Raw genomic sequence first — 18,740 nt, 5'->3', positions numbered from 1 at the left:
ATCTCGCTGATAGGAACATATTAACCTTTTTTTTCCACTCACGCGGAAACCGTGACTTTCTGTAGACCTGGGCTATTCAATTGGAGGCCTAACCTATAGTTACTATAACAATCTACAAGGTTAATTTAGTTGGCTTTTCTTTCTTCCCCTCCATTTATCTGTTTTGTTTTGTATTTGAAGTTATCATTACATATATGTATTGTTGCATTTGTATAGTTGATAATAGAGGTAATTATTGTTATTATTCATTATCAATAGTGCTATTTCTATTGGTATTTGTATTACTTCTTTTGTAGTGTAATAATGCTCATTGTCATTTATGTACTATTAATATTTATTTCACTAACTGCTTCTTTGCTATCACATTTTCTATCATATTTGTACATATCCTATTTGCTGGAGTGGTTCTGTTGTTGTTTTTGTGATTGTTATTGTTGTGTTTGCTGTTGTTGTTGTCTCTCTGTCTTATCCCCCTCCTGTCCCCGCAATTTCCTCCTCTGTCTTCCTTTTTTTTCTCTTTCCATCCCATCCCGCTCCGGCCCGGCTGCACCAAATAATAATATAAATCCGGTTAATGAAGTCAAACACAAATAAGGCAACACGAGAAGTATCCCACGCTTCTCTTAAGTAAAGTACATATTGTACAGCCGATAACAAGTGGAGACTAGGGGGCCAAATTCGGCCCTGGGAATGACACCATTCAGTTTAAAACTTGGGAGACAAACATTTTTGCAGCGAATTCCTAAAAATTTGCCAGAAAACAAAGAACACTGGGGTCCAGACTTGTGATTTCCATAACTGAGGCGTTCCTTAAGGCACCCTTTCTAAGTCTTTCAAGTCTCCTTTTTTGGCAATTATCAATATTTTTGTAAAGTGATTTGTGTAGCTAAGGTGTTGCTGTAGTTTGCCCACTTCAATTTCTTTAGTTATACTAGTGGTGTTCCTCAACTTTCACTTTTTGGTCCTCTCTTTTACATTATTTGGTCTATTCCGTATCAATCCAATCCAATCCAATCCACTTTATTTATATAGCAGATTTAAACAACAAGAACGTTTCCAAAGTGCTGCACAGCCAGGTTAAAAACAATATTAAAAAACAATATTATGCTCCACCAATGACTGAATAAAAACAAAAAATCAATAAATATAAAACCAATATAAAAAAATATAAGGATAAATATGATTAAAAACAATTTTAAAAGGTAAAATCAATTAAAACAGTAAAATAGAAATCAAAGTGTATAAAAAACACAGAGGACAACAGAGGACAGAGGACCACACAACTCACGTAGTGTTAAAAGCCAAAGAATAAAAGTGGGTCTTAAGACGAGACTTAAAACACTCCACTGTGGAAGCAGTTTGAACTTGGAGGGGCAGAGTGTTCCAGAGCTTAGGGCCGACCACAGAGAAGGCCCTGTCTCCCCTGGTTTTAAGTCTGGTCTTGGGCACCACGAGCTGGAACTGGCTCTCGGACCTGATTTTTGCATTGAGTTTAAAATTGTAGTCCTGACACACCGTGCATTGCATGGTGGGACCCCTCAGTACATGACTGACTTGCTATGCCCCTGCGCTACAGGGCGCAGCCTACGGTTTTCAGGCCAGGGTCTTCTAAAGATCCCCAGCACGTGTTTTAAAACCCGTGCAAACGTGGCATTCAAGGCTACAGCTCCTAGACTCTGGAACAATTTGCACCAGTCCTTCCGTGATGATGACTGTTAAAACTTTTAAGAAACATTTAAAAACTTCTCTTTTCAGTAAATCTTTTAGTTAATGCACCTTTTAACTATCATTTTCAATCCATGTTGTATCCGTTTTATGATGTTTCCCTGTTGTTTTAATTGAATTGTTGTTTTACCTTACCTATGTTTTGTGCAGCGCCTTGTGTGAAAAGCGCTTTACAACTAAAATGTATTACTTACAAACTTACTAGTCAACTGGTGGCCAACGATTACATTTTAAAAAATTTTTGAGAGAATGCCAATTTTGCATTAGACTCCTAAAACACTCATGTATTGTTGTCAGGTTCAAACACTGCTGACATCTTTTAAACAGGACAAGAAGCAAAGAATCAAACAGAGACAGAATTCAATTTGGCTCAATTTGAGGAGAAACGTCTGGTTTGTACTCTTGTACAGTTTCCAACACACTCTGACGAAAAAAGGTTAACGTCTCCTCTTTTATTTGGATATTCCCTGTTTACACAACAACAGCTGTTTCTAAAGGAACGCGGGGTATGTAAACAGCCATTGTTTTCAGTCACATTAACACAAAAGAAATAGATGCCTCGGGCTTGGGCTGGTCCTGGATCGAGCTTGGGCAAGTCTTGGATCACAATAAATAACCCCCTCTCCCATCTCCTCCCATCGTACACAATGGAATTTTCCAAGCCTTTGGCTTGTTGCAATAAAGACAGCTTTCATCTGTTGACTGGGACTTCAGAGAACGGAAAGTATTTTGATAATTTACATACAATTTTGCTGACAGTTGTCATAGAGATAATCTTTGACTAGCTTGTTTTGCAGAAGGTTCCTAAAAACATCAAAGCACTCCTGTAACTGACAACATTAATAGACCAAAATTAAATGTGTACTCTGGAGGACGCTGTCTCTCCAGAATATATAAAATAAAAATGATTTTTCTTAGCTTTCTGGAAATGTGGCCCCTAAAAGAATTTAGTTGAATGGCCCTGCTGTTGACCAATCAACAAACCGTCGTACTTTGTTGCTTTAACCCTCATAGTATTGATAGTAATGATAACAATGATGTATTGTACTAAATAATATTGCCCTAATGTAAACTGGGCTTTTCTCATATCAATTACGCACTTACCACTTTAACAGAATTATATATTATTGTTTGATGTTTGGTTACCTTTCAGGAATAAACCTCTGCCACGTAAATAACGGTGGATGTTCGCAGCTCTGTTTTCCGACTTCTGAGAGCACCCGGAGCTGCTCTTGCACTGTTGGATACAACCTGAGAAGTGACCGCGTGTCGTGTGAGGGTAAGTTTTCCAATCAGAATGAATGCTGTTGTGCTATGAAGTAATTTTTTGTAGAATGGTAACAAACATATTATTTGTTGCCATTTATCATTAAAATAATTATGGCTCAAGAAATAATGTTGTCATTTCCACATAATCAGTACCATTTGTGTGTTGTAACCAATAAATAAGATCAATTTCTTTTTTTACCGCTAAATCTGAATACAGACATATTGAATTTTTCAAAATGTGTATCCGCCCATTTCCGCCAAATGTATTTCATTTTCTGCAAGGTTCCTAAAATCAAGGAGTGCCGAATTCAGTACTTTTTTTAGTACCAACCGAGGTCCGTCGGTACTACTCGATAAAGGTTCACGTTTAATCGAATTGTGTCATATTTCAATACCGTTGTTGCACATGACGTCACGTCCGGTTGCCGACTTGGCACCGGCTCAAACACTTGGCCGGGAGACAAACAGTCAAGCACTCAGAGCGGACTTTACCTTTTTGGTAATATTCCAATTTTCCATGCCAACAAACCGGGAAGAGGGCACTTTTTTTTTCAAAATGTGCTAGCTCAATTCTAATTTACATTGAATTTGCCATTGACATGGTACCGTTTAGCATTAGCAATACTACGTGGTGATTTCAGCACCTTTAAAATTGGTAATCCAAACTACAACCACGATGCATGTTACAATCCAACAGCTAGTGTGTAATGAATACAAACCTTCAGTTTAAACACTTTGTAGGGCTCAACAAAGGAAAAAAAACCTGGCACATTCCATCTAACATCTTGGAATTGCAACTAAGTCTACTACAGGGGATCGCAAACTTTTTTCACCAAGTACCACATCAGAAAAAAATGTGGCTCTCCAAGCCCCACCATAGAGGGTAAAATTAAAATACAGTAGCGTAGTAGGCCTAAGTATTAAAAAAAAGGTATAGATTTTATCTAACAAGTATATTTAATATTGTCGGCCAATATAACATTACACATAGTTTAAACAGTAACAGTGCATTTGAGAATCCCTGGCCTACTATGAAATACAGCACAGTGCAATACTTGCAATAAAAGACAGAAATGTAGGAAAACATGATAATTGAATAGCACAGTTCAGAGGTAAATGTTTTTTGTTTTTTAGTAAACATCCATCCATCCATCCATCCATTATTCTTTTTTTTGATTGAACACGCACAAATTAAGTACCGAAAATTGGTACCGTTGAGTATAGGGATGTCCGATAATATCGGACTGCCGATAAATGCTTTAAAATGTAATATCGGAAATTATCGTGTCGGTTTCAAAATTATCGATATCAGTTTCAAAAAGTAAAATTCATGACTTATGAAAACGCCGCTGTGTACACGGACGTAGGGAGAAGTACAGAGCGCCAATAAACCTTAAAGTCACTGCTTTTGCGTGCCGTCCCAGTCACATTATATCTGCGGGTTTTCACACACACAAGTGAATGCAAAGCATACTTGGTCAACAGCCATACAGGTCACACTGATGGTGGCCGTATAAACCACTTTAGCACTGTTACAAATATGCGCCACACTGTGAACCCACACCAAACAAGAATGACAAACACATTTCGGGAGAACATCCGCACCGTAACACAACATAAACAGAACAGAACAAATACCCAGAAACCCTTGCAGCACTAACTCTTCCGGGACACTACAATATACACCCCGCTCCCCATACCTCCCAACCCGCCCACCTCAACCTCTTGTCGCAAATTCCAAGCTGCTGTTTTGAGGCATGTTAAAAAAAAAAAGCACTTTGTGACTTCAGTAATTAATATGGCAGTTCCATGTTGGCATTTTTTTCCACAACTTGAGTTGATTTACTTTGGAAAACCTTGTTACATTGTTTAATGCATCCAGCGGGGTATCACAACAAAATTAGGCATAATAATGTGTTAATTCCACGACTTTATATATCGGTATTGGTTGATACCGGTATCTGTAATTAAGAGTTGGACAATATTGGAATTTCGGATATCGGCAAAAAAAAAGCCATTATCGGACATCTCTAGTTGAGTACTGGTATTGATTCCCAGACACTGGGAATAAGTCCCCTGTCAATTTAAATATGAGAGGTACCCATCCCTCGTTCCTAAGACGATGACTCATTTGAGTGACTGGACTTGTTGTGAGTTCGTTGATACAAAGCACATTACAGTGATTCAAAAACAACAACAAAAAATATTTTAACTCCATCAAACGAATATTGTAGGTGACTACATTAAAAGCACGTTGTATGCACACACATCCTTAAAATTAATTCAGTGTGGAGTCAGACTATGGATTAGGTACAGAAGGTAAAGTACTCATTTAAGTGTTATGTATAGCCTTTCTGTAGGATTTAAATTCTTACATTTCACGGTTCCAAGTCTGATTTTAGGGAGTGGGGATAAGCAACAAATGCAATTTTCACTGTCTCCAAAGTCGTTTAAAAATATTCAGGACACATCGCGTAGTAAAAAATGTTCTTTATTGTTAACTTCATCATGCATTTATGGCCTACGTTTAATTTCCTGAGTACGCAAATGGCAGGGCTTCCATGTAATGGCCTATTTATGACATTTTTTAGGTATACTCTAATGTACATATTCATTTATGTTGTCTTTGTTGGTGTTTATCATAGGCGTCGACTCATTTCTGATGTATTCCATCCATGAGGGTATACGAGGACTTTCACTGGACCCCAATGACAACACTGAAGCCCTCATGCCCATTGCAGGCACGCTGTTTGCTGTGGGCGTGGACTTTCATGCAGGTTGGATACTTTATTTTTCTTGTGTTGTCTGTCAGTGGTTTAATTTAAAGGCCTACTGAAATAAGATTTTCTTATTCAAACGGGGATAGCTGGTCCATTCTATGTGTCATACTTGATCAGTTCGCGATATTGCCATAGTTTTGCTGAAAGGATTTAGTAGAGAACATCGACGATAAAGTTTGCAACATTTGGTCGCTAATAGAAAAGCCTTGCCTCTACTGGAAATAGCAGATGATATGCGCGTGACGTCACGGGTTGTGGACCTCCTCACATCGGAACATTGTTTACAATCATGGCCACCAGCAGCGAGAGCGATTCGGACCGAGAAAGCGACGATTTCCCCATTAGTTTGAGCGAGGATGAAAGATTCGTGGATGAGGAAAGTGAGAGTGAAGGACTACACAGAATACTGAAGCAAAACAGAAGTCCAGAATACTTTGGAATTTCGCGATGAAAACAGACAAGCTAATAGCTGGGAAGGATGCTGGAACAAAATGTCCCCGACAATCCGTGACGCCACACGCACGCGTCATCATAGCGAGACGTTTAAGCAGGATATTTCGGCGCGGAATTTAAAATTGCAATTTAGTAAACTAACCCGGCCGTATTGGCATGTGTTGCAATGTTAATATTTCATCATTGATATATAAACTGGGCTTCACGGTGGCAGAGGGGTTAGTGCGTCTGCCTCACAATACGAAGGTCCTGCAGTCCTGGGTTCAAATCCAGGCTCGGGATCTTTCTGTGTGGAGTTTGCATGTTCTCCCCGTGAATGCGTGGGTCCCTCCGGGTACTCTGGCTTCCTCCCACCTCCAAAGACATGCACCTGGGGATAGGTTGATTGGTAACACTAAATTGGCCCTAGTGTGTGAATGTGAGTGTGAATGTTGTCCGTCTATCTGTGTTGGCCCTGCGGTGAGGTGGCGACTTGTCCAGGGTGTACCACGCCTTCCGCCCGATTGTAGCTGAGATAGGCGCCAGCACCCCCCGCGACCCCGAAAGGGAATAAGCGGTAGAAAATGGATGGATGGATATATAAACTATCAGACTGCGTGGTCGGTAGTCGTGGGTTTCAGTAGGCCTTTAACGTTTCCAATTGTTACTTGAATATAAGATACTAAGATGTGACCTTTACCCAAACGCTACCATTGAGTGTTTAGGTTAGCCGACTTGGCTTTTAAACATAATAACAAACATAAAAGAATGTACTTTAACTTTTAACTTTATTGTAGCTGAGATAGGCAACAGCGCCCCCCGCGACCCCAAAGGAAATAAGCGGTAGAAAATGGATGGATGTTGGTTATATTGTTTTGGTATGGTGAAAAGCTGTCTTTATCGCTTGTTTTTATTAGGTCGAACCTCTGTGCTTTAAAACAAACAGGTCAACATATTGGTCTGATTAGTTACTCTTGTCAAACTCTTTTGAATAATGGTCTGGGGGCTCATGCATCATTGCACAAGGCGTAATGTAACATGACATTACAGGTAAGCCAGAGTATGAATAACAGCGAGCCTCTGAAACAATTCTCATACGAAGCAATTCCCAAGATATCGCATCAAGGAACTGCGACGTGTATTGCAAAGCAATAAGCAAATAGCGTGTGCTGTGATTTCTTACATCGGAGCTCGCCTCTAAAATATAGATGGTAGAAATGATAGATGTTCTGCAGAGACAGATGCTATAGGTTGCACACGCTCCCATGCACAGTATGTAAATGATTACTAGAGCTATACAAAGGATATTACAAATGAACTGAACACTGAAGCACATAATGTGGCTATTTGTTGCCTTTCCGTCTATACTGTGTGTTGGTCTAATAAAAAAAAGAAGACATGTATATCATAGCGAGGACTGAATAAGGTAAATTGCCTGCAGATAATATACACTGCAAAGGAAGGAATACTGGAAAGGGGCGGCATAGCTCGGTTGATAGAGTGGCCGTGCCAGCAATTTGAGGGTTGCAGGTTCGATTCCCGCTTCCGCCATCCTAGTCACTGCCGTTGTGTCCCTGGGCAAGACACTTTACTCACCTGCTCCCAGTGCCACCCACACTGGTTTAAATGTAACTTAGATATTGGGTTTCGCTATGTAAAGCGCTTTGAGTCGCTGGAGAAAAGCGCTATATAAATATAATTCACGTCACAATATAAATTGCTCATAACTTTTACTTTACCATCATCATTGTTAAGAATTGTTCCGGTATACAGTTTTTTTATTTTATTTTTTGATTTTACTTTGACTTGACAATGTCTGGATCGGTTCGCAGCCGAGTGTGAAGCGGCCAGAATGAGAATCAGCACCTCCAAATCCCAGTCCATGGTTCTCTCCCGGAAAAGGGTGGAGTGCCATCTCCGGGTTGGGGAGGAGACCCTGCCCCAAGTGGCGGAGTTCAAGTACCTAGGAGTCTTGTTCACGAGTGGGGGAAGAGTGGATCGTGAGATCGACAGGCGGATCGGTGCGGCGTCTTCAGTAATGCGGACGTTGTATCGATCCGTTGTGGTGAAGAAGGAGCTGAGCCGGAAGGCAAAGCTCTCAATTTACCGGTCGATCTACGTTCCCATCCTCACCTATGGTCATGAGCTTTGGGTCATGACCGAAAGAATAAGATCACGGGTACAAGCGGCCGAAATGAGTTTCCTCCGCCGTGTGGCGGGGCTCTCCCTTAGAGATAGGGTGAGAAGCTCTGCCATCCGGGAGGAACTCAAAGTAAAGCCGCTGCTCCTCCACATCTAGAGGTGGTTCGGGCATCTGGTCAGGATGCCACCCGAACGCCTCCGTAGGGAGGTGTTTAGGGCACGTCCAACCGGTAGGAGGCCACGGGGAAGACCCAGGACACGTTGGGAAGACTATGTCTCCCAGCCCGCCTGGGAACGCCTCGGGATCCCCTGGGAAGAGCTAGACGAAGTGGCTGTGGAGAGGGAAGTCTGGGCTTCCCTGCTTAAGCTGCTACCCCGCGCCCCGACCTCAGATAAGCGGAAGAAGATGGATGGATGGATGAATGACAATGGTGCTAGTTTGAGATGTCTGATAATATCGGACTGCCGATATTATCGGCCGATAAATGCTGTAAAACAGGGGTCAGGAACCTTTTTGGCTGAGAGAGTCATGAAAGCCAAAGCCAGTGTCGTCCCACACTCTGACAAGAAAATTCTACGCCATTTTGACTTTCCCAGATTACAACAACGAAATGCGTGCATCTCTTATTCTTTTTAATAACATTATTATTGTGAAGGTAACCAATAGTAAATAAAATACTTTTGATCATTGATGCGACTTCTTGAACAGGTGCAGTAGAAACGGATGGATGGATTCAAATGCATGAGAATGTTTTATATTTTGAACGTTATTTTTAACACTGTGATTACCAGCGGAATTATTAATTATTTATCGTGTTAATTAATGTCAGCTAAGATTTATCTGAGAGCCAGATGCAGTCATCAAAAGAGCCACATCTGGCTCGAGAGCCATAGGTTCCCTACCCCTGCTGTAAAATGTAATAACAGAAATTATCGGTATCGGTTTCGAAAAGTAAAATTTATGACTTTTTAAAACGCCGCTGTGTACAGGGACGTAGGGAGAATTACAGAGCGCCAATAAACTTTAAAGGCACTGCCTTTGCGTGTCGGCCCAGTCACATAATATCTACGGATTTTCAAACACATAATAGAATGCAACGCATACTTGGTCAACAGCCATACAGGTCACACTGATAGTGGCCGTATAAAAAACTTTAACACTGTCCGTCTGTTGAAAAGCTCTATGGAGATGATGATTTCATTTCCCAGCATGATCTGGCACCTGCCCACAGTGCCAAAACCACCAGTACCTGGTGTACTGACCATGGCATTACTGTCCACGATCGGCCTGCCGACTCCCCTTACCTGAACCCCATAGAGAATTTGTGAGGTATTGTGAAGAAGAAGCTTTGAAAGACACCAAACCCTATAATGCAAATGAGCTAAAGGCTGCTATTGAAGCATCCTGGGCATCCATAACACCTCAGCTATGCCACAGGCCGATTGCCTCCATGCCACGCCGCATTGATGCAGTAATCCGTGCAAAAAGGATTCCCAAGAAAGTACTGAGTGCACTAATTGATATTTTCAAATATTTGATTTTGTTTTGCTGGTATACATATTTTTTTTTACTTGGTCTGGGGAAATATTTCAAATTTTTTGAGATAGGATTTTTGAGTTTTCTTAAGCTGTATGCCATAATCAGCAATAATAAAATAATAAAAGGCTTGCAATATTTTAGTTGATGTGTAGTGCATCCAGAATGTATGACTTTTTCATGTTTTTAGTTGCTTTACAGAAAATAAAGGACTTTATCACAATATTCAAATTTTCTGAGACAGTCCTGTGTATCTGTATTGGTTGATATCAGACGCGGTGTTGAAGAGTTGGACAATATCGGATATTGGCAAAAAAGCCACTATTGGACATCTCTAGTGTTAATTGTTGCACGCCATGACAAATATTACTGTATGGTGTCAAATACTCTATAGTAAATTAGAGTTTTCCACTATAAACAACTGTTTATTATAGAACATAACAAATACCTTAGAACAGTGCTCTCAAACTTGATTTAATTGGATTGTCATAATATCTGACTACTAATAATGATTGTTGCAGCTTTAAGGCCATCAGATCCCAGTCTTAAATCAACTTGGTACAGACGAGGGCGTCATCTGTTTTACACCCGCCTTCAAGCTGGTAACCTCTTGTCATGGAAATGCAAAATCCCTGCATCCTGGGCTGGCAAACAGTCGAACAGAGATGAGCCAAGCCAGCATATTTACATGAAAAGCGGCTTCAGACGTTCCATAAATTCCTCCTTTTTCAGCTGGCGTCGTAGAGCTCGGAATATGAGTGAAATAGCGGGGGTGAAAAAAAAAGCCTAAAGCAACTTGTCAACTGTTCCTCCTTGTAATAGCAGAAGCAAATATAGGAGTGTTCTGAGAGCAAACACGCAGGAGTTGATAGCGCATGTGTATTATTTACATGTCATCAGAGATGCACGTCTGGTAGAACAAACCACATGAAAGCAGTGAGACGTGTTAACAGGGGGCGGAGGTAACAGGAACAAGAAAGTAAAACAAACACAAAAAAACCCACACAGGTGTCATTAGCTTTTTTAACAATCTCACAAACAAGCACAGGAATTTAATGAGATGCACTTTTATGTTCCACTTGAAAAACAATCAATCAATGTTTATTTAAATAGCCCTAAATCACAAGTGCCTCAAAGGGCTGCACAAACCACAACGACATCCTCGGTAGGGCCCTCATAAGGGCAAGGAAAAACTCACCCCAGTGGGACGTCGACCATAATGACTATGAGAAACCTTGGAGAGGACCCAGGGGACCGAAAGTAACGGATGTCGAGCGGATCTAACATGATATTGTGAAAGTCCAATCCATAGTGGATCTAACGCATGGGTGTCAAACTCTGGCCCGCGGGCCAAATTTGGCCCGCCGTTTAATTTTATTTGGCCCTTGAGGCAATAACAAATTAACATTAGAGCTGGCCCGCCGGTAACACCACATTCACCGCTAATACTCATACTTGCCAACCCTCCCAATTTTCCCGGGAGACTCCCGAAGTTTAGTGCCTTCCCGAAAATCTCCCTGGGCAACCATTCTCCCGATTTCCACCCGGACAACAATATTGGGAGCGTGCCTTAAAGGCACTGCCTTTAGCATCCTCTTTTCCTGCATATAAATAGCGTGCTGGCCAAGTCACATAATATATGCGGCTTTCACACACACATACTTGGTCAACAGCCATACAGGTCCCACTGAGGGTGGCCGTATAAACAACTTTGACATTGTTACAAATATGCGCCACACTGTGAACCCACACCAAAGAAGAATGACAAAACACATTTCAGGAGAACACCCGCACCGTAACACAACATAAACACAACAGAACAAATACACAGAACCCCTTCCAGCCCTAACTCTTCCGGAACGCTACAATATACACCCCCCGCTACGACCAAACCCCGCCCACCTCATTTTTATTTTATTTTTGAATTTATTAGCCTGTGGAAAAAGTTAATGTTGATATTTACCTCAGAAGGCTGCAAATAGAAAAGAGGCATTAATTTTTTAAATTAAATTGTATTTAATATACCGCTGATGTTTTTTCGTTTGTTTTTGCACTATTACGTTATATAAGTTCTGCCTGTTCCATGGGAGGAAGCCCGAGTACCCGGAGGGAACCCACGCAGTCACGGAGAGAACATGCATACTCCACACAGAAAGATCCCGAGCCCGGGATTGAGCCAGGATTACTCAGGACCTTCGTATTGTGAGGCAGATGTACTAACCCCTGTTCCACCGTGCTGCCCTATTTAAGCCTTGCTTGTTCAATATTAATTGCAAAACTTGTTTGGGTCCCTATTAAAAGGTTAATTTGTTCAACCTTGGAACGCGGCTTTGTTCAGTTTTAAATTTTGGCCCACTCTGTATTTGAGTTTGACACCCCTGATCTAACGTAACCGTGAGAATCAAGTCCAAAGTGGATCCAGTATAGTAGCGAGAGTCCCATCCAAAGTGGAGCCAGCAGGGAACCATCCCAAGCGGAGGCGGATCAGCAGTGCAGAGATGTCCCCAACCGATGCATAGGCCAGTAGTTCATTTTGGGTCCCGACTCTGGACGAGCGGTCCATCCTGGGTCCCGATTTTGGACAGCCATTACATCATCCATGGCCACCGGACCGGACCCCCTCCACGAGGGAGGTGGGGGACATAGGAGAAAAAAGAAAAGAAACGGCAGATCAACTGGTCTAAAAAAGGGGGTTTATTTAAAGGCTTGAGTATACAAATACGATTTAAGATGAGACTTAAATGCTTCTACTGAGGTAGCATCTCGAACTGTTACCGGGAGGGCATTCCAGAGTACTGGAGCCCGAACAGAAAACGCTCTATAGCCCGCAGACTTTTTTTGGGTTCTGGGAATCACTAATATGCCAGAGTCCTTTGAACGCAGATTTCTAGCCGGGACATATGGTACAATACAATCGGCAAGATAGGATGGAGCTAGACCGTGTAGTATTTTATACGTAAGTAGTAAAACCTTAAAGTCACATCTTAAGTGCACAGGAAGCCAGTGCAGGTGAGCCAGTACAGGCGTAATGTGATCAAACGTTCTTGTTCTTGTCAAAAGTCTAGCAGCCGCATTTTGTACCAACTGTAATCTTTTAATGCTAGACATGGGGAGACCCGAAAATAATACGTTACAGTAATCAAGGCGAGACGTAACAAACGCATGGATAATGATCTCAGCGTCTTTAGTGGACAGAATGGAGCAAATTTTAGCGATATTACGGAGATGAAAGAAGGCCGTTTTAGTAACGCTTTTAATGTGTGACTCAAAGGAGAGAGTTGGGTCGAAGATAATACCCAGATTCTTTACCGAGTCGCCTTGTTTAATTGTTTGGTTGTCAAATGTTAAAGTTGTATTATTAGATAGAGGTCGGTGTCTCAAAAATGTTTTGTTAGTCGTGTAATATGATTGGCAAATGACACGGTACTTTATCAACATGTTTTTTGCCTCAATGTATTTAAAAACTGCTCGCTGAAAAGCCTGTGGAGGAATTGTGTTGGTATTCTCAGTGTAATACTTCATAGTCCTTTACAACGTTTGGTGGAATGGACCTTGTTGTAATAAAATGTGTTTTCTTAGGCCGGATTGTTTGAGGGCACAATTCCGTTTCTGCCATCGTCCCATATTGATGTCTCATTACCTTTTTTTTTTTTTTCTCCAGGAAATGACACTGTTTACTGGACAGACATGGGTCTGAACAGAATTTCCCGGGCCAAGCGCGATCAGACGTGGAGGGAGGACATCATCACTTCTGGCATTAGCAGGGTCGAAGGCATTGCTGTTGACTGGATGGCTGGTCAGTATTATTCATCAAGAATGCCGTAATTAAATTTAAATACTCCATTTGCATACACTACTTTATGACCATGTCTACATTAAACCGGACAACTCATTAAATGAATAAGTATTTAGCCTAAGCCCAGTTTCGGACACACTAAATCATCGTTGGACTCCCTTAGTTCCGGTTTTGTGCACCTCTGGGTTTGTTTTTGTTTCTATGGGGATTAATTTGGTTCACCTGCCTCTGGGTAGTGGTCGGCATGCTCACCTGCAGTCGACCACGAATCAGAGAGCTATTCATTCACCTTTCTCGCCACGCTCAGTCTGGCTTCTTTGTTTGCTTCATGCAACAAGTTATGTTAGTAGTTCTTGACTCCTAGTTTATGCTTCCTGTGCTAAGAGGTAACCTTTGTGTCATTATCCGTGGCCCGGATCATGTTTTTGTTATGTTCTGTTATTTTTGGACTCCCTTAGTTCTGGTTTTGTGCACCTCTGGGTTTGTTTTGGTTTCTTTGGGGATTCATTTGGTTCACCTGCCTCTGGGTAGTGGTCGGCATGCTCATTTGCAGTCGACCACGAATCAGAGAGCAATTCATTCACCTTTCTCGCCGCGCTCAGTCTGGCTTCTATGTTTGCTTCATGCAACAAGTTATGTTAGTAGTTCTTGACTCCTAGTTTATGCTTCCTGTGCTAAGAGGTAACCTTTGTGTCATGATCCGTGGCCCGGATCATGTTTTTGTTATGTTCTGTAATTATTGGACTCCCTTAGTTCCGGTTTTGTGCACCTCTGGGTTTGTTTTGGTTTCTTTGGGGATTCATTTGGTTCACCTGCCTCTGGGTAGTGGTCGGCATGCTCACTTGCAGTCGACCACGAATCAGAGAGCTATTCATTCACCTTTCTCGCCGCGCTCAGTCTGGCTTCTTTGTTTTCTTCATGCAACAAGTTACTTCAGTAGTTATTGACTCCTAGTTTATGCTTCCTGTGCTAAGACGTAACCTTTGTGTCATGATCCGTGGCCCGGATCATGTTTTTGTTATGTTCTGTAATAATTGGACTCCTTTAGTTCCGGTTTTGTGCACCTCTGGGTTTGATTTTGTTTCTATGGGGATTAATTTGTTTCACCTGCTTCTGGGTAGTGGTCGGCACGCTCACCTGCAGTCGACCACGAATCAGAGAGCTATTTATTCACCTTTCTTGCCACGCTCAGTCCGGCTTCTTTGTTTGGTTCATGCAACAAGTTACTTTAGTAGTTCTTGACTCTTAGTTTATGGTTCATGCAACAAGTTACTTTAGTAGTTCTTGACTCCTAGTTTATGCTTCCTGTGCAAAGAGGTAACCTTTGTGTCATGATCCGTGGCCCGGATCATGTTTTTGTTATGTTCTGTAATTATTGGACTCCCTTAGTTCCGGTTTTGTGCACCTCTGGGTTTGTTTTGGTTTCTTTGGGGATTCATTTGGTTCACCTGCCTCTGGGTAGTGGTCGGCACGCTCACCTGCAGTTGAGTACTAATCAGAGAGCTATTAACTCACCTTTCTCGCCAGGCTCAGTTTGGCTTCTTTGTTTGGTTCATGCAACAAGTTACGTTAGTAGTTCTTGACTTTATGCTTCCTGTGCTCAGAGGTAGCCTGTTAGATTCGTGTTTTTGGTACATGTTTAATTATGAAGCTTAAATCATTTTCCTACCTGTAAGTCCTGTCCGTAGTCGTCCGTTTGCATCCCGGGGGAACAAACCACGCAGTAAGCACTTTAGATATTTTTTTTACACGGGTAAGTGCGCCGTCGATTTCTTGAGTCTCCGGCTCTTATATTTGAATGGACTCATTGATCATTTACAAACTGAGTTCGGAGAGGAAAAGATCGCGCCCCACACAGGAAAAGACGTCAGAAAGAACGTGCCACAGCCAGCTTCATAATAAAGCGGTTTCGGAAATATGGAGGCGAGTCAAGCAGATATGCCCGTGTTTCTCCTTCCTTCTGTACAGACGCTTGTGGAAATCACACATGAATACGTTAAGAGAAAGCGATTGCAGCTATTTCGGATACAGCACTTCTCAGACGGCAAGAGAACTTTCGAATGTCCAGGTCTACTTACGGAAAAATATGTCCATTTGTCGAAGGAGAGGCAACGGCAATGCGAGCTTCCGTGGATGTGATAAAAAAAAAGATAGCGAGTGTTTTTTATTACCTGGCCGTCAAGGGAACACTATAGAAAACGGCGAATGCTTTTGGACTGGCAAAGCAAACTGTAACAGTTATTGTCCGCCATGTATGTCGCGGACTCAACATCTAGATCCAGAGTATATAAAGTCACCAAAAACAAATGGACAATGAAGGTGAAGGCAAAAGAGTGAGGAGTGTCCTGACCTGATATCTAGATCCCTAGATTGATTGATGTAAAATATTCTTTATCACATTGTTTACGTGTCTAATAAAGATTTGATAAATTTATGATGACTCAGGTGTGATTCACTGCAATAGGGCCCCACAGCACACCTCGGATGACAAAGTTTCTCAGCCTATCTCTAAGGGAGAGCCTCTCCATCCGGCGGAGGAAACTCATTTCGGCCGCTTGTACCCGCAAATTTGTCTTTTCCGTCATGACCCAAAGCTCATGACCATAGATGAGGATGGGAACGTAGATCGACTGGTAAATTGAGAGCTTTGCCTTCCGGCTCAGCTCCTTCCTCACCAAAATGGATCGATACTGCGTCCGCATTAGTGAAGACGCCTCACCGATCCGCCTGTCAATCTCACGATCCACTCTTCCCTCACTCATGAACAAGACTCCGAGTTACTTAAACTCCTCCACTTGGGGCAAGATCTTCTCCCCAACCCGGAGATGGCACTTCACCCTTTCCCGGACGAGAACCATGGACTCAGACTTGGAGGTGCTGATTCTTATTTATGATAGTCCAAATATATTGACACACACACGAACGGCGTAGGCGTCTCTGTCCATCGTCTGTCATTGCGGCACGATCGCCTCCTTTCCCCATGATTTGTGCGTAACTGTGCCAGTTTGCACGCACATTTCAAATGTGCTAAACACAGATGCAAAACAGCAGCCTTCCGATAATCAACATATATTCTGCATAAACTAGGATTTCCCTTCCTATTTTGCTCATTTAAGGGACGCAATCCTCTGCGCAACAAGCCTAGTACAAACCCTTTTTCCATATGAGTTGGGAAATTGTGTTAGATGTAAATATAAACAAAATACAATGATTTGCAAATCATTTTCAACCCATATTCAATTACATGCACGACAAAGAAAAGATATTTGATGTTCAAACTCATACACTTTATTTTTTTTTGCAAATAATAATTAACTTAGAATTTCTTGGCTGCAACACTTGCCAAAGTAGTTGGGAAAGGGCATGTTCACCACTTTGTTACATCACCTTTTCTTTTAACAAGAGTCAATAAACGTTTGGGAATTGAGGAAATTAATTGTTGAAGCTTTTAAAGTGGAATTCTTTCCCATTCTTGTTTTATGTAGAGCGTCAGTCGTTCAACAGTCCGGGGTCTCCGCTGTCGTATTTTACGCTTCATAATGTGCCACACATTTTTGATGGGAGACAGGTCTGGACTGCAGGCGGGCCTGGAAAGTACCCGCACTCTTTTTTTTTAACAAAGCCATGCTGTTGTAACACTTGTCTTGCTGAAATAAGCAGGGGCGTCCATGATATCGTTGCTTGGATGACAACATATGTTGCTCCAAAACCTTATGGACCTTTCAGCATTAATGGTACCTTCACAGATGTGTGAGTTACCCATGCCTTGGGCACTAATACACCCCCATGCCATCACAGATGCTGACTTTTGGACTTTGAGCCTATAACAATCTGAATGGTTATTTTCCTCTTTGTTGTGGAGGACACCACGTCTTCTGTCTCCAAATATTATTTAAATGTGGACTCGTCAGACCACAGAACGCCTTTCCACTTTGCATCAGTCCATCTTAGGTGAGCTCGGGCCCAGCCAAGCCGGCGGCGTTTCAGGATATTGTTGATAAATGGGTTTGGCTTTGCAAAGTAGAGTTTTAACTTGCACTTACAGATGTAGCGACCAACTGTAGTTACTGACAGTGGTTTTATGAAGTGTTTCTGAGCCAATGTGGTGATACCCTTTACACACTGATGTCGGTTTTTGATGCAGTACCGCCTGAGGTATCAAAAGTCCGTAATATAATCGCTTACGTGCAGTGATTTCTCCAGATTCTCTGAACATGTTGATTATTTTACAGACCGTAGATGGTAAAACCCCTAAATTCCTTGCAATAGCTCGTTGGGAAATGTTGTTCTAAAACTGTTCGACAATTTTATTACAAACTGGTGACCCTCACCCCATCCTTGTTTGTGAATTGGTTTTATACCCAATCATGGCACCCAACTGTTCCCAATTAGCCTGCACACCTGTGGGATGTTCCAAATAAGTGTTTGATGAGCATTCCTCAACTTTGTCAGTATTTATTTTGTGAATTGGTTTTATACCCAATCATGGCACCCAACTGTTCCCAATTAGCCTGCACACCTGTGGGATGTTCCAAATAAGTGTTTGATGAGCATTCCTCAACTTTGTCAGTATTTATTGCCACCTTTCCCAACTTGTTTGTCACGTGTTGCTGGCATTAAATTCTACAGTTAATGATTATTAGCAAAAAAAAATGTTTATCAGTTTGAACATCAAATATGTTGTCTGTGTATTATATTCAACTGAATATGTGTTGAAAATGATTTGCTAATCATTGTATTCCGTTTATATTTACATCTAACACAATTTCCCAACTCATATTGAAATAGGGTTTGTAGATCAGCTTTGCGTGTGTTACTCAGTTTGCAAATGTTTTATCACACGCAAACCTTTAGTAGATCAGGCCCGAAGTTTTCTCATGTTGTCACACACTGACCACTGATTTTTTTTTTCATTTTTTTTTTTTCAGGGAACCTTTACTGGACAGACCATGGTTTTAATCTTATTGAAATATCTCGTCTGAATGGTACTTACCGCTCGGTGGTCATATCTGAAGGACTTGATCAGCCCAGAGGTGTTGCTGTGCATCCACAAAAAGGG

The 18,740-nt window shown here is 41.7% G+C and overlaps 1 protein-coding gene across 6 annotated transcripts in view; it reads left to right on the top strand.

Annotated features, from left to right (window-relative positions):
* lrp1bb (low density lipoprotein receptor-related protein 1Bb) overlaps positions 1 to 18,740 on the top strand; it is a 993,888-nt gene that overhangs the window by 685,114 nt on the left and 290,034 nt on the right. For all 6 annotated transcript variants that reach the window (XM_061918476.1, XM_061918478.1, XM_061918475.1 and 3 more), the window contains 4 exons: positions 2,879 to 3,004; positions 5,640 to 5,771; positions 13,547 to 13,681; positions 18,610 to 18,739. In XM_061918476.1, the coding sequence (XP_061774460.1) occupies positions 2,879 to 3,004; positions 5,640 to 5,771; positions 13,547 to 13,681; positions 18,610 to 18,739 (523 nt within the window). The remainder of the gene's footprint in view (positions 1 to 2,878; positions 3,005 to 5,639; positions 5,772 to 13,546; positions 13,682 to 18,609; position 18,740) is intronic.

Source organism: Nerophis ophidion, linkage group LG13, assembly GCF_033978795.1.
Source record: "Nerophis ophidion isolate RoL-2023_Sa linkage group LG13, RoL_Noph_v1.0, whole genome shotgun sequence".
Taxonomy (NCBI): Eukaryota; Metazoa; Chordata; class Actinopteri; order Syngnathiformes; family Syngnathidae; genus Nerophis; species Nerophis ophidion.
This window is presented reverse-complemented; position numbering and strand designations above follow the sequence as displayed.